The 12107-nt window shown below is 46.4% G+C and overlaps 1 protein-coding gene across 6 annotated transcripts in view; it reads right to left on the minus strand.

Annotated features, from left to right (window-relative positions):
- szt2 (SZT2 subunit of KICSTOR complex) overlaps positions 1-12107 on the minus strand; it is a 47004-nt gene that overhangs the window by 2346 nt on the left and 32551 nt on the right. For 4 of the 6 annotated variants that reach the window (XM_089000008.1, XM_089000012.1, XM_089000011.1 and 1 more), the window contains 18 exons: positions 11485-11615; positions 11267-11314; positions 10411-10574; positions 9890-10075; positions 6281-6536; positions 5430-5509; positions 5205-5330; positions 4698-4900; positions 4514-4610; positions 3923-4003; positions 3719-3793; positions 2598-2663; positions 1587-1800; positions 1250-1427; positions 1056-1178; positions 458-974; positions 200-310; positions 34-102 (listed from right to left, as the gene is read on the minus strand). In XM_089000008.1, the coding sequence (XP_088856134.1) occupies positions 34-102; positions 200-310; positions 458-974; positions 1056-1178; positions 1250-1427; positions 1587-1800; positions 2598-2663; positions 3719-3793; positions 3923-4003; positions 4514-4610; positions 4698-4900; positions 5205-5330; positions 5430-5509; positions 6281-6536; positions 9890-10075; positions 10411-10574; positions 11267-11314; positions 11485-11615 (2725 nt within the window). The remainder of the gene's footprint in view (positions 1-33; positions 103-199; positions 311-457; positions 975-1055; positions 1179-1249; positions 1428-1586; positions 1801-2597; positions 2664-3718; positions 3794-3922; positions 4004-4513; positions 4611-4697; positions 4901-5204; positions 5331-5429; positions 5510-6280; positions 6537-9889; positions 10076-10410; positions 10575-11266; positions 11315-11484; positions 11616-12107) is intronic. The other 2 variants (XM_089000010.1, XM_089000013.1) reach the window with 1 other exon arrangement.

The following is a 12107-nucleotide window of genomic DNA, read 5'->3' on the forward strand; positions in this document are numbered from 1 at the left end:
TTGGGAAGAGATGACGTCATCTTGACCACTCACCGTCTTGCCAGCTTGGGAGTCGAGGAAGACCAAAACGAAGCAGTCGGTGAACTTCTGGTTCAGAACAGCCTGGAATGAAAAGACGGGGGGGGGGGGGGGGGGGGGGGGGGGGGGGGGGGGGGTGTTAGATCGGACGCAGAGTTAGCGATCCACTTTGAGGTCTCACCAGGTATTGGATACTGCCGTCGTCAAAATGGCGACAACTTTGAGGAAATCGGCCCAGAAGGACTTTAATCAGACTCTGGTACCAAGTTGTACTCATATTCAGGAAGCAGTCCTGGAAGGAGATAAAGACCATCAACACATCATGCCATAATCTCACCTGTAAATGGTTTGTCTACCGAAGACCTGGCAGAAATCGTTCCTGTCCTCAAGAGGTGGCAGAGCCTGACCCTGACGGTGAAAGTTATAGGTCGGTTCTCACCAGCTGGGGGTCGATGTCCCCGACTGAGCGGCTGTGGACAGACTCTAGCAGTTCCTCCAGCTCGGAGAAGGACAACTTGGTTAGCTTCAGCTTGTCCAGTGCCAGATGTTCGCCGTGGAAGAGCCTCCTCCACAGGTTGTCGCGACGACAGTGCCCCATGGCTTCCTCCAGGCTGGTTCGGATCTGCCGGCGGGCGACCGCCACCTCGCTGCCGAGCAGCGGGAACGGCGAGGACGGGTCCGGCAATCCCTGGGACCGGACGGCGCCGCCCACCAAAGGATAGAACTCATTGCCGTCGCTGGGTGTGCAGGACTCGGACCCGGATCGGGAGGGTTCTTCCCAGAGGTCCTGCTCGGCGCCTGGGGACGCGCAGGGCTCCGCTCGATCCAGAATCGGGCGTCCGCCTTGCTCGCCGGGGTCACGGTGGATCGGGGGAAGCTTCTTGAAGCGCCGCATGTCAGCTGTGAGACGGGGGAAGAGCTCACGCTGGCTCGTCATGATCACGTAGAAGTGCAACCTGCACACAAACCCAAAGGTCGGCTCAGGGGGGGTTTCTGGAAAACGGCGTCCGACTGCTTCAATCGGCGGCTTTTCCGACCTCAGCAAGTGTCTCTCCCCTTCCGACTGTTCCTCAAAGGGAGCAGCATTGTGACACACCACCAGGGACACGTCAAAGTCGTCATGGTGGTGAAGGCCCTCCAGGTCTTTATAAGAACCCGAGCTGGAGCGGGGAAAGAATTCAGATTCAGGTCTGGCAGCTCGGGCGTTTGCGGAGTGGACCATTGTCCTAACCTGTTCCATAAAGCAACCAGAGCGTACTCGTGCTGGTCTGACGCGGCCTTCTTGGGGTCTGTTGTGACAGGGGTCTTGGACATGCGCAAAGGCTTCATGCCGTATATGCTGGCGTGGTCGGTGATGTAGTTGTACAGCTGATGGGCCGTGATCATCTTTGTGGAGGTGGAGAAACTCCCTTGAACAAAGGATGGAAGGAGGACAATCAGAAAGTCCACGAGAAGGTTTTTAAGCCGCCAACCATGTAAGGCGAACTTCTGACATCATGGTACCGAAAGTGACAACCAATCATGGATCAAATTCTGAAACCAGGTGTGATTATCGTCACCCCCCCCACCTTGGAAGACGTGGTTGCGTCCAAACTTGGGGATGTCGGGGTGCTGTACGATGAAGTCTCTGAGGAAGTCGGTGAGTTGGTAGCCCTGGCGCAGAGTCATGTGGCAGCCCACCATGTACTGGTGGACCACACGAAGATGGAAGTCGTAGCTGAACGAGTGCACGTGCATCAAGTCGCGCACCTTGTCGCACTCCTCGGTGAACAGCATGGAGAGCTGCAAGACAGGTTTGGTTGTTCAACGTTCATCACAGCCAGCGGGGCATTGTGGGAAATGAGGAGAAAAGGGAGCAGACCAAGCTGGTGGCGATCGATCATCAGATTAATGGCGCTGCGGTTAGTGAGGATGCCGGTCGGAAGAAAGGCCAGAAAGATGAACGTTTCCATCGCCCCTTGTGACGTTCTTTGCACTCCCCGCCCGCCTGACTGACTGACTGTCTATCTGGCGTCTTTGTGACTAGTCCCTAATCCTTCCTCCCGAATGGCGCTTTTGCCACAAAGTCAACTCCCATTGTGACTTTGACGACCGGTTCAGTCGGGGGTGATCGTTCGTCTCTCGGTGACGAAGAAACGTCATCGAAGCAATAGGGGCCCCGAGCACGCGCTCTGGGGAACTCCGCAGGACCAAGGACGGTTGACTTTTAATCCACCTTTGACTCATGATTGACTCCTTCAAGGTAAATATAACAAATCAAAGCAGAACAAGCGATAGGGGAAGAAAAAGAGTTCCGAGCTGGAGTTAACGCTGCAGGAAATCAAGAGAAACCGGGACTGAATTCCGTCCAGCCAGCAGCCAAGAAAATCAGAGAGCAGCTCAGCAGTTCAAAGATTGCACCAAAACTTTTGTCCCGGCAACCCATTCAGTCAAACCAGGAAGGTTCTCGTTACAATTTGACGGGCAGCCAACCCACAAGCGCATAAGGAAAGAGTCATGAGACTGGCAAGCAGAGTGTCCAAGTGGTTGGGGGTGGCCCCCAGCCCAGACCCCTTCGCCTGAAAGTGGGAGGGACGTACCGCACAGTCCGACACCTGGCTGGCGTCCGGGAACGGCTTGCAACGAGGTTTGATGAGCAGGCCGCCCTGATGGAGACATGACAGGAAGTGTGTGTGTGTTTGTATGACTAGTCTTGTGAGGACCACTAACATTTTATACCATACGTAGTGAGGACATTTTTGTCAAGTGAGGACCTTTTGGCCCTCACAAGTTTTTCATTCTAAAGGCTTCTCGGGGGTCTATATATGCATCTGTTTCAGATAGGTCCTCACAAATTCACCCAAAATGATTTTTGGGTGAATTTTAATTTCACTTGAATACACACAGTTTTTACTCACTGTGTGTGTGTGTTTATGTGTGTGAAAAAGTTCATATCACAAAAAGTAAAACGATATTTTAACCAAATTCACACCAGGGGTGAGGACTTTGAATGTACCCATTCAGAAACCTCACTCCTGCTGTTATTTCAGTTTCAGGTCCACTTTTTATTTCTCTGCTTTGAAAGAAGTTGAAGTGGGAAATGGGCTGACATTTAGTCTTCAAATGGAACACTAGTTCTTCTCTAAACTCATCAGCAACGGTGGTCCTCACTTACACCTCATCTGGAGTTATCCGGACCTCCCAAAGACATTGGAACAAGAATGTGTGTGTGTGTAAAGGGGGTGAAAAAAATGGTCAAATTGAGGATTTATTTACAGTGGGATATATCAAGAAAACATCAAACCACCTTATGAAGTTGAATTGTTCAAATGAGCCACATGCTGCTTCACCATGTCGACAGTCATACAACGAAAAATGACAACAACAAAAAGACATAAAAAAACCCTGATTCCCCCCCGGCTGCACTGTATGCATGACTTGGTGAGCAAGTGGCGTCTCATTGGTAGAAAAAAAGCACATATGGAGCGATAGCTTGGAGCTAGTTGCACGAATGACCGACCGCTTCGTCTTGAGAATTGACTGTACGGCACGCTGTGCGGCTTCAGGATGCGCCATGGCGGAGGGCGGGGGTAGCGAAGCAGCCCCAGAAGTTCCCTTTGGTTTTTTTTTTCTTGTGAATGGCAGTGAATGAGTTAATCAATGTTTTTCTCCAAATGTGGTGAAATGGCCATGTTTAAGTATTGCGAAGGGGAATTGTTACCTGTGAGTTAACCGACTGGCCCATGGGAATCCGAGAACACTCCAGGGCGTACTGCTTGACGCAAAAGTAGCAACCCTGGAAAAGCCACAACAACAAAAAAGAGCTTTCAAAATGATCAATAACGCTTACAATGTCTCATCGTACTTTTCACACATTTTTAACGGCATCATTCCATGACGAAAGGAAATGTAAGCGATTTATCACCTGAAAAGCTAACTCCATCAGCACGATCCCGCCCGGCAGCGCCCTCTGAAGGTGGTAAGCGGTAGTGGCGGACACAGTCGTCTGGAGAGTGAATTGACGAAAAGAACAAAAGAAGACAGCATTAAATTATGTTCATTTCTTACATTAAGCCTTGAAGGGAAAAGCCGAAAGGAAAAGAAGAAGAAGCATGGAAAAAAACACAAATTAAAAACTTGGTTAATTTAATTACAATTAATGTAAAAACTGTCAACAACAAAAAAACATGTTAAATTATATTCAGATGTTTCCACTGTAAAATAATGGTGATTTTTATTAAATTAATTCCATTAACATCACGTTTTTTAATAAAAGACATATGTGAAATGCGTGCATTGTTTTTATAATAAAATACATCAATAAAATGTAAATACTAAAAGATAAAAATAAAAACAAAAATAAATAAAATACATGTCATGTAATCATTTACAATTAATGACAATTGTTAAATGCATATTTAAAATAGTTCTAGTCACCATATTTGTTTTAATTTTGTAATGCAAATAATTGAAATGACAGTTGGAATTGCAGGGCACGCGTGTTGCGCCGACTCACCTTTGGGCTGTCTTCGCTCTTCTGCTTGACGTACGAGAAGGACATCCTGCCCTCGGACGACATGGAGTTCAACATGGCGGCGCGGGCGCGGGCGATGCTGGACAACAAAACGGAGGACGGAGAAATACGCAAGCAGTCCGTCCTCCACCAGTGACGCTAAAAGGCAAAGCGGGCGAATACACACCTGCGAGCGGGCGATTGCGGGCGCACATGCACCAGGATGAAGCCCAAGCTTTGCAGGTACTGCACGTAGTGCTGCAGAAAGCCGCTGGAGATGTCCAGAAGCCAGGGTTCCTCCTTTAGACGGCCGGGTGGCAGGTCGCCAGAATCGCCGCTGTAGCTGCGGTCGCGGCCCGACGCCGTCGAGTCGTTGGACCGGTGGCGCTTCTGCAAGACAAAGTGAACGGTGAAGAAAGAGAAGGCAAAAATGGACTCTTGACAGTCTACAAAGTTCCTTTACCGTATTTTCCATGTACAAGGCTCTCTGATATATTCATATATTATATTTGGAAAATTATTTGTCATTCATTGAAGGTGCGCCTTATATATGGAAAAAGTTTAAAAATACACCATAGCTAAAAAACCAAAACAAACGCAAAGAAATGCAAACAAACAAAAACACACGTACGTACATAATACATCAATAAAAGTATAAAAGAAGCTCCATTTGCGTCCCAGTGGGATGGATTACCTTGCCGGGCGGCCGAGCAGCCAACTCCTCCCGAATCTGCTTGCGGAAGAGAGGATCAAAAAGCAGCGGCGTGGCGCAATAGTGGACCAGGCGGGACGACCGCTTCAATGTTTCCAAGTCAGACAGCTGAGGCGGAGGACAAATCACGACAGGGACAAAAAAGACACAAACGTCCATTTTGTTGCTAGTCTCTCGTTACTCTTCTGCCCGAGAAGACAAACGCACCGCGATGGGCATGTTGGACTGTGCCGACCGCTGTTGCCACGTCACAAATAGGTTCTCGATCTTCATCTGCTTCTCCAGCTCTTCACGCAAATATTACATCAACAAACAAATAAGAAATAGTTAATGAATGAATAATTAAAGAAAACGGATAAAGTGGCAATGCAACCATTAACATCATCGATAGACAGGTAACATCCGACTTACGACCGACCGAGTTCCGTTCTGACCAAACGGCCGTAAATCCAAATGGACGCAAGTCGAAATCCATTCATCCATGTTGGGTGGAGACTCGGAGGCTAAATGACTCGCCAACTCTGGTGCCATCACGCGGTCGATTGCTGTGCGAGCGTGAGATGCTGGCTGGCTGGCTGGCCAAAATTGTCGTACACGTTGCCGGCCTGCTAGCTAGCGCGTTGCGGTGCCGGGCGTAGAATTCAAATTTTTAAAAATAGGGTCTGTAGGTCACGGTCGTAAGTACAGGTGGTCGTAAGTCGAGCTGGTCGTAAGTCGGATGTTACCTGTATATTTTTTTTACAAATGTGATTACAAAAATAAAGAGTTATTAATTTGAAGAAGCCATTACAATGTTTCATCCCCATGTTAGCTATCTAGTTAGCTATTAGCTCGATAGCTAGCATTGCATTAGCTAGCTAGGTACCAGGCTATTCGCTATCAAACTATCCAGCTAACTATCTATTAGTTATCTATTAGCCAGCTAGCTAACTTTGTATCTATTTGAGTTTTTCACCCACAGAAAAACTTTCTCCTGTGACTGTAAATTGACCTTGAGAGTTTTGAAAGGCGCTGTATTATTATTATTATTATTATTGTGATTATGATGATGAACCAACCTCTCCTCTCAGCCGCTTTGATGTCCAATAACTGTCCGCCGTGGCGCGCGACGGCGTCGCCGTCCGTTAGCGCCCTGATAGCGCCCACGTCCCTCAGAGCCTCGTCGAACGGCAGCAATTCGGAGGGGAAGTGAAGCGGGGCCAAACTGCGGGCCGAAGACGCCAAGCGACCTTGCTCTTTGCTAGCCAGGGGGGGCACGGCGCTACGGAGGAGCGTGTCCGGTTCCATGGACGGACCCAGGAAGGGGTTGGGCTCCTGCACAACCAGTCACAACATTCACGTCACTTCCAATGCAGCACCTGCATGTAATACAGTGATACCTTGGCTTACCAACTTAATTGGTTGTAGGCGTTGTAGTGTGTAAGGCGAAAAGTGTGTATCCCAAAAATTAATTTCCCAGAAGAAACCATTAAAATGAGAATAATCCGTTCCCAGGCCCCCATAAAACATCATTTTCTAATTTTCTAAGCCTTATAACTACACAAAATAGACCTTATTTTATGTGTAATAAATGTGCTATGGTATTAGAATGAAAGAAATAAACTGTACTGTATAATAAAGTCGTTTTATTGACCTTTGTGATGGTCGTTGATGGCTTGATGGAATGGAGTGGCTGGTTTCATCAGCATTAAACACTTGTTGAGGAATGATCCCTTGTAGGTGCTTTCTCTGCCATACTTTTACCTAGTTCCTCATCAATTGTGTTCCGTTTAGCTTTTTGTATCAAGTGTACAGATGGCTTGTGCGGGTTATAGATGGGAATTTTAACCTTGCAGTCTACACTCTTTGTTTGAACTATCAAAGTTGAAACGAGTCCAAATTCAGTTTTCTATCCATTTTCTCACTCACTCTCTGTCATCTGCCTGTCACTTTGTTTAATCCCCCCCCCCCCCCCCTCACTGTTGCGTTCTTGACCAATCACGTGGCTTTAACCAAAGAACTGGGGGAGGGCAATAGAGGACAAAAATGAGTCGGCTGCCATTTTCTTGTTAGGAGAATGGGCTCGTTCGACACATCACTCATTGTGGCAGCTTCCTGAAAAATAGTTCGTATGCCAATGTAAAATTTTCATCAATTTAATGTTCATAAACCGAAAAGTTCGTAAGCCAAGGGGTTCGTAAACCGACGTATAAGGCACACTTGGAGTATAAGGCACATCTTCAATGAATGACAAAAGTTCTCCAAATAGAATAAACTGTATAAATATATAATAATAATAATACATTTGATTTCTAAGTGCCTTTCAAAACTCTCAGTCTTTTTACAGAGATAGAAAACTAGCTAGCTAGCTAATAGATAGCCAATAGATAGCTAGCCAGCCAACTAGAAAGATATACAGCTAGCCAGGTACATAGCAAGCTAGCCACACCGCTAGCCAGCTAGATAGATATATAGCTTGCTAAGTGCGCTCACGAGCCTTGCTTGTTTTTTTTTTTTTTTTGGGTTGTTTTTGTGTTTTGTTTTGTCACTTTGAGTTGTTGTTGCGTCGTGTAAAATGGAGACCGATTGTTTTTAGCATTTTTGGCTACGTCATTCATCAAGAAGGAGACTCTACTAAGTGTAATTACTGGCTGTGACATTTCAATTCAAATATCAACATTTACATATTCAATGTCTCCGGCTCTCTCATTCAAAATCTATTTCTAGCATATTTGCTATTCTCTTCATTTGTGGTGGATGACAAATAAGAGTTCAAGATGGTGACTTTTAATTCCCCACACTAGCTGTTTGTCCAGCAACTTTGGGGCACGTTAGCTCAACCGAGCAGCTCGGGGGGCCGACACGGCTTGAGGGGGGGGGGGGGTGAGGGTTGACCGCCGCCCCACCGCCCCCCACTCCATCTCCCGTCACGGCTGTGACAGATGAAGGGCGATTCAGGCAAATTTTCTGCCGCTTTGATTCTGCTTCCTGTCCGAGCTCGTTAGTGACGCGGCCGTGAAAGCCATCAGAGGGAAAGCTAAAGTTCTTTGCGCTTGGAAATTGGCCGCAGGGGGGCACGAGGGGACGGAAGTGGGGGAGGGGGGCACTTAAAGGGCACTTTGGTGCAAGATGCTGCTCCAGTAAGCTTCAAGTACTTCAACTTGTTACTTTGTCCTACTGTCAGGCGGGATTATGTTCATTTTATGCAATACAATACAAAGTGATTTATACAGTATATCCGTGTAAGCTCACAGTTGTACAGGAGCGGTCCATCAATGAAAAGGTTTCTTCAGCCGTCATCTGTACTTCTTAGAAGGTCTCGGCCGTTTCGCTTCTTATCCAAGAAGCTTCGTCGGCAAACTAAAGTCTAATAAACTAAAGTAATACTAGTGGGCCTCAATCGCCAATACATATGCACCAAAAAGCTAGCAACCATTCATTTGACGACAATGAGGTTAAAATCTTAGCGAAAGAAAATAGATGCCTTGAAAGGGGAGTAAAAGAAGCGAATTTCATAAAACAGCAAAATCCTTCACTAAACCGATATGGTGGGGTGAGGTTCAATTTGGATCGTTCGTACAATAGACTTCTTAGGCAACATAGGCTTAGTTATGCTGATGAGGTGATACCAGAGCAAATGGGGGAATCGGGCCAGTCGTCAGTCAGGACAATAGAAGCAATCAGTGGAACCGCAGGGATTAGTCCTCTGCTCCCGCCAACCTGCGAGCAGGGACCAATCATCGCAGAGTCCGGCACCGCCACTCTGGACAGTAGGGAGATATATATCTAGGACCGAAACTACCAGCGAGACTTGAGTTTGCTGACAACGTCCGACACATTCAAAGAAGTCCAGATGACGGCTGAAGAAACCTTTTCATCGCTGGTTTATACAGTATATATATGGCGCTTCCACATCACAAAAATTAAAAAACTTGGAGACTGACACCGAAAAATGATTCCGTTTTTGGCTTTTGAAGAATTTTCTGATGCCTTTTTCCAAAATTGCTTCCATTGATGTCGCTTTTTTGATACAAATGCATCAGGGCGGCGCGGACAAGTTGCCTTTTGGATTTGATAGCGGAAAGGTTAAAAAAAAAAAACACACACAACCAGCCGCCTTGTATTTAATGAAAAAAAAAAAGCAGCGGCTGTGGTTTTTGCTGAGAAGACTGAGCTGAAATTGATTATTTTTTTTGGATGACTCATCAAAACAGCGCCGACGCATTTGACGATATGGACTCTCTCTCTCGTTTCTATTTATAATTGCATTTTATTCATTGCATTGTATTTGTGATTATATTTTATTTAAAATGTAATGTATTATTATTATTATTATTATTATTATTATTATTATTATTATTATTGTATCTATGCTTGTCTGTGACTGTAAAGTGTCCTTGAGAGCTTTGAAAGGAGCTTGAAATAAAATGTATCATTATTATTATTATTATTATTATTACATGTAGGGTAAAAAAATGACAACATCTATCTCTATTAGAAGTTGAAGGAAGTTTTGAAATGAGCCTACAATGGCCGTTTTGAAGTGAGTTCCCCGGGGGCCACAACATCTGCCCGCATCTGCCACGCAGGGGCCCGTCCGCCTGCCCCGCCCGGTCCCCGCACGGCAGATGACTTCCACCTCACTCAGCCGGCAGAAGCGCCGGCGGACGTTAGCCCCGTTGCCGTACCCGCTTGGAGTGGACGTGATGCAGCGGCGCGTCGGAGAAGCAGTGGTGGTGGAAGAGGCCCATCTTCTGGCTGAGCAGGCAGTGCAGCACGTGGGCGCGGGCGTTCTGCCACTTGACCAGCCGCGCCAGCTCGCGGTTCAGGGAGGCCCCCGCGTCCAGCGACCAGTTGTAGCTGTGCAGCGTCACCTGCGGCGTGCCGCGCAACAAATTCAGCGCCATTTTATCTACACATCCTTAAACCTCCAACGTTACTTCATTTCTACTCATTTGTATATGTTAGCCAGTCTATATATATTTTTTGTTCACCACCTTGATTCCTGCTGTTTTTACTACATATACTTATTATTAACTATGTATATTGTGAAGATGATGCATTTTGCTTCTAAATCGAATTTATTATGATTATCGTGAATAAGCCAGAGAACGACCGATATTACTGCATGTTGTGTGAAGTGAATTTGACGCCATCCCTTTTGCAGCCAAATCACACGTGACAAAAGCCCCCAATGGCGCTCGCTCACCTTTTTGTCCACGATGCGAATGAGAAGGAACCTCTGGCGGGGTGCCGGTGCTGAGGCCGAGCCCGCCTGCTGCTGCTGCTGCTGCTGGCCCGAGAGGCTTGAACAGTCACCTTGTTGCTGTTGATGCTGCTCACAAGCCTCAAAGCGCTGGAGGCCTTTGCGAGCTGGACGCAGGTCACAAAGGCCATTCTGAACAGCTTCATTCAAACAGAACTACTACATTGTATGCTCGATGGGAGGAAGACAGACTCTACAATATCCAACAAGGGAAACAAAAAAAACAAAAATGAACTAAGTAACCAACCAATCAGCTAAGCAAGGAATCAAATAACCACTAACCGACTAACTATCCAATTAACACTACCCAACTACCCGACTATTCAACTAACAGACTACCCACAAACTAGCTAGACAGCTAGCCAACTAACTAGCTAGCTAACTAACCAATCAAATAACTAGTTTGCTAACTAACTATCCAACTAACAGACTACCCAACAAACTTGCTACATAGCTATCCAACTAGCTAAATAACTATCTAATTAGCTAACTAACAAATTAACAACTATCCAACTAACATCCTACCCAACAAACTATCTAGATATCGAACCTCACTAACTAGCTAATTAGCTAACCAACTGACTGACTAACTATCCAACTAACAGACTACCCAACAAACTAGCTAGATAGCTAGCCAACTATCTAACTAGCTAATGAGCTAACTAACTAACTAACTAACCAACTTACAGAGTAACTCAATAAAAAAACAAATCAATAAATAAAATCCAATGAAAAAGAATGCACATTTGGGGTTGTCATCCTAGTTTGGTTTGTGAAGAGAGGAAAAAGTCCTACTTACGAGTGAACCTATTAGGGGGCGCCATGTTTTCCTCCTCTAAACTGTCATCTGTGGACAACGCCAGATCCAAAGACGGGACGGACGGACGGAAGACGTGCGACGAGAGACAGAAGACACGGCTCAACAGAGACAATAGACAATGACGGACAGGCCAGGCCAGGCCGGGCCGGGCCAATGAGGACGTGACGCGTGGCGGCCATATTTGGTGTGTGTTTTACCTTGCTCTGCGCTGCAGGACCATTGCTGGAAGTTCCTCCCGATGATGATGAAGCTTCGCGAAGCCTCGGGAGGACGCCACAGGTTTTGCACGGCGGATAAAGGAACAAAGACGTCTCCCGAGACGGGACAGCTGGAAGGAAGGAGGACGCCAAGACGTTTTCCACACACCAAATTCATTTTCTTTGCTTAAAAACAAGTACAAAATGATCATTTGTCACATGACGATGCAAATCACCTCATAATTGCCGATGTGGGTCAAAGGTCAAATGCACTCGGTGCACATATGGTGATAACGATCGACTAATTCGCGCTTGTAAATTAAATGTATTGTTAATATTAATTCAACAATATAGAAAATATCATTTTCTAGCTATTTGCTATCGATTAGCTATCTGGCTGGCTGGCTAGTTAGCTAGCTATCGATTAGGTATCTAGCTGGCTGCTATCGAGCTAGGTATCTGTTGGCTATCGATTAGCTAGCTTCCTATCTATTTGAGCAACTTCCGGGTTGAGTGAACGCTGGCGCGTGTGGCTGCCGCTGCTCACCCGCAGAAAAACTTAGCGGTCGAGCGGAAGAAGGGGATTATCGAAAAATACCAACGAGGTGTGCGTTTGTGTGCTA

The sequence above is a fragment of the Hippocampus bargibanti genome, linkage group LG07, assembly GCF_051943395.1.
Source record: "Hippocampus bargibanti isolate YZ-2025 linkage group LG07, ASM5194339v1, whole genome shotgun sequence".
NCBI classification, from domain to species: Eukaryota; Metazoa; Chordata; class Actinopteri; order Syngnathiformes; family Syngnathidae; genus Hippocampus; species Hippocampus bargibanti.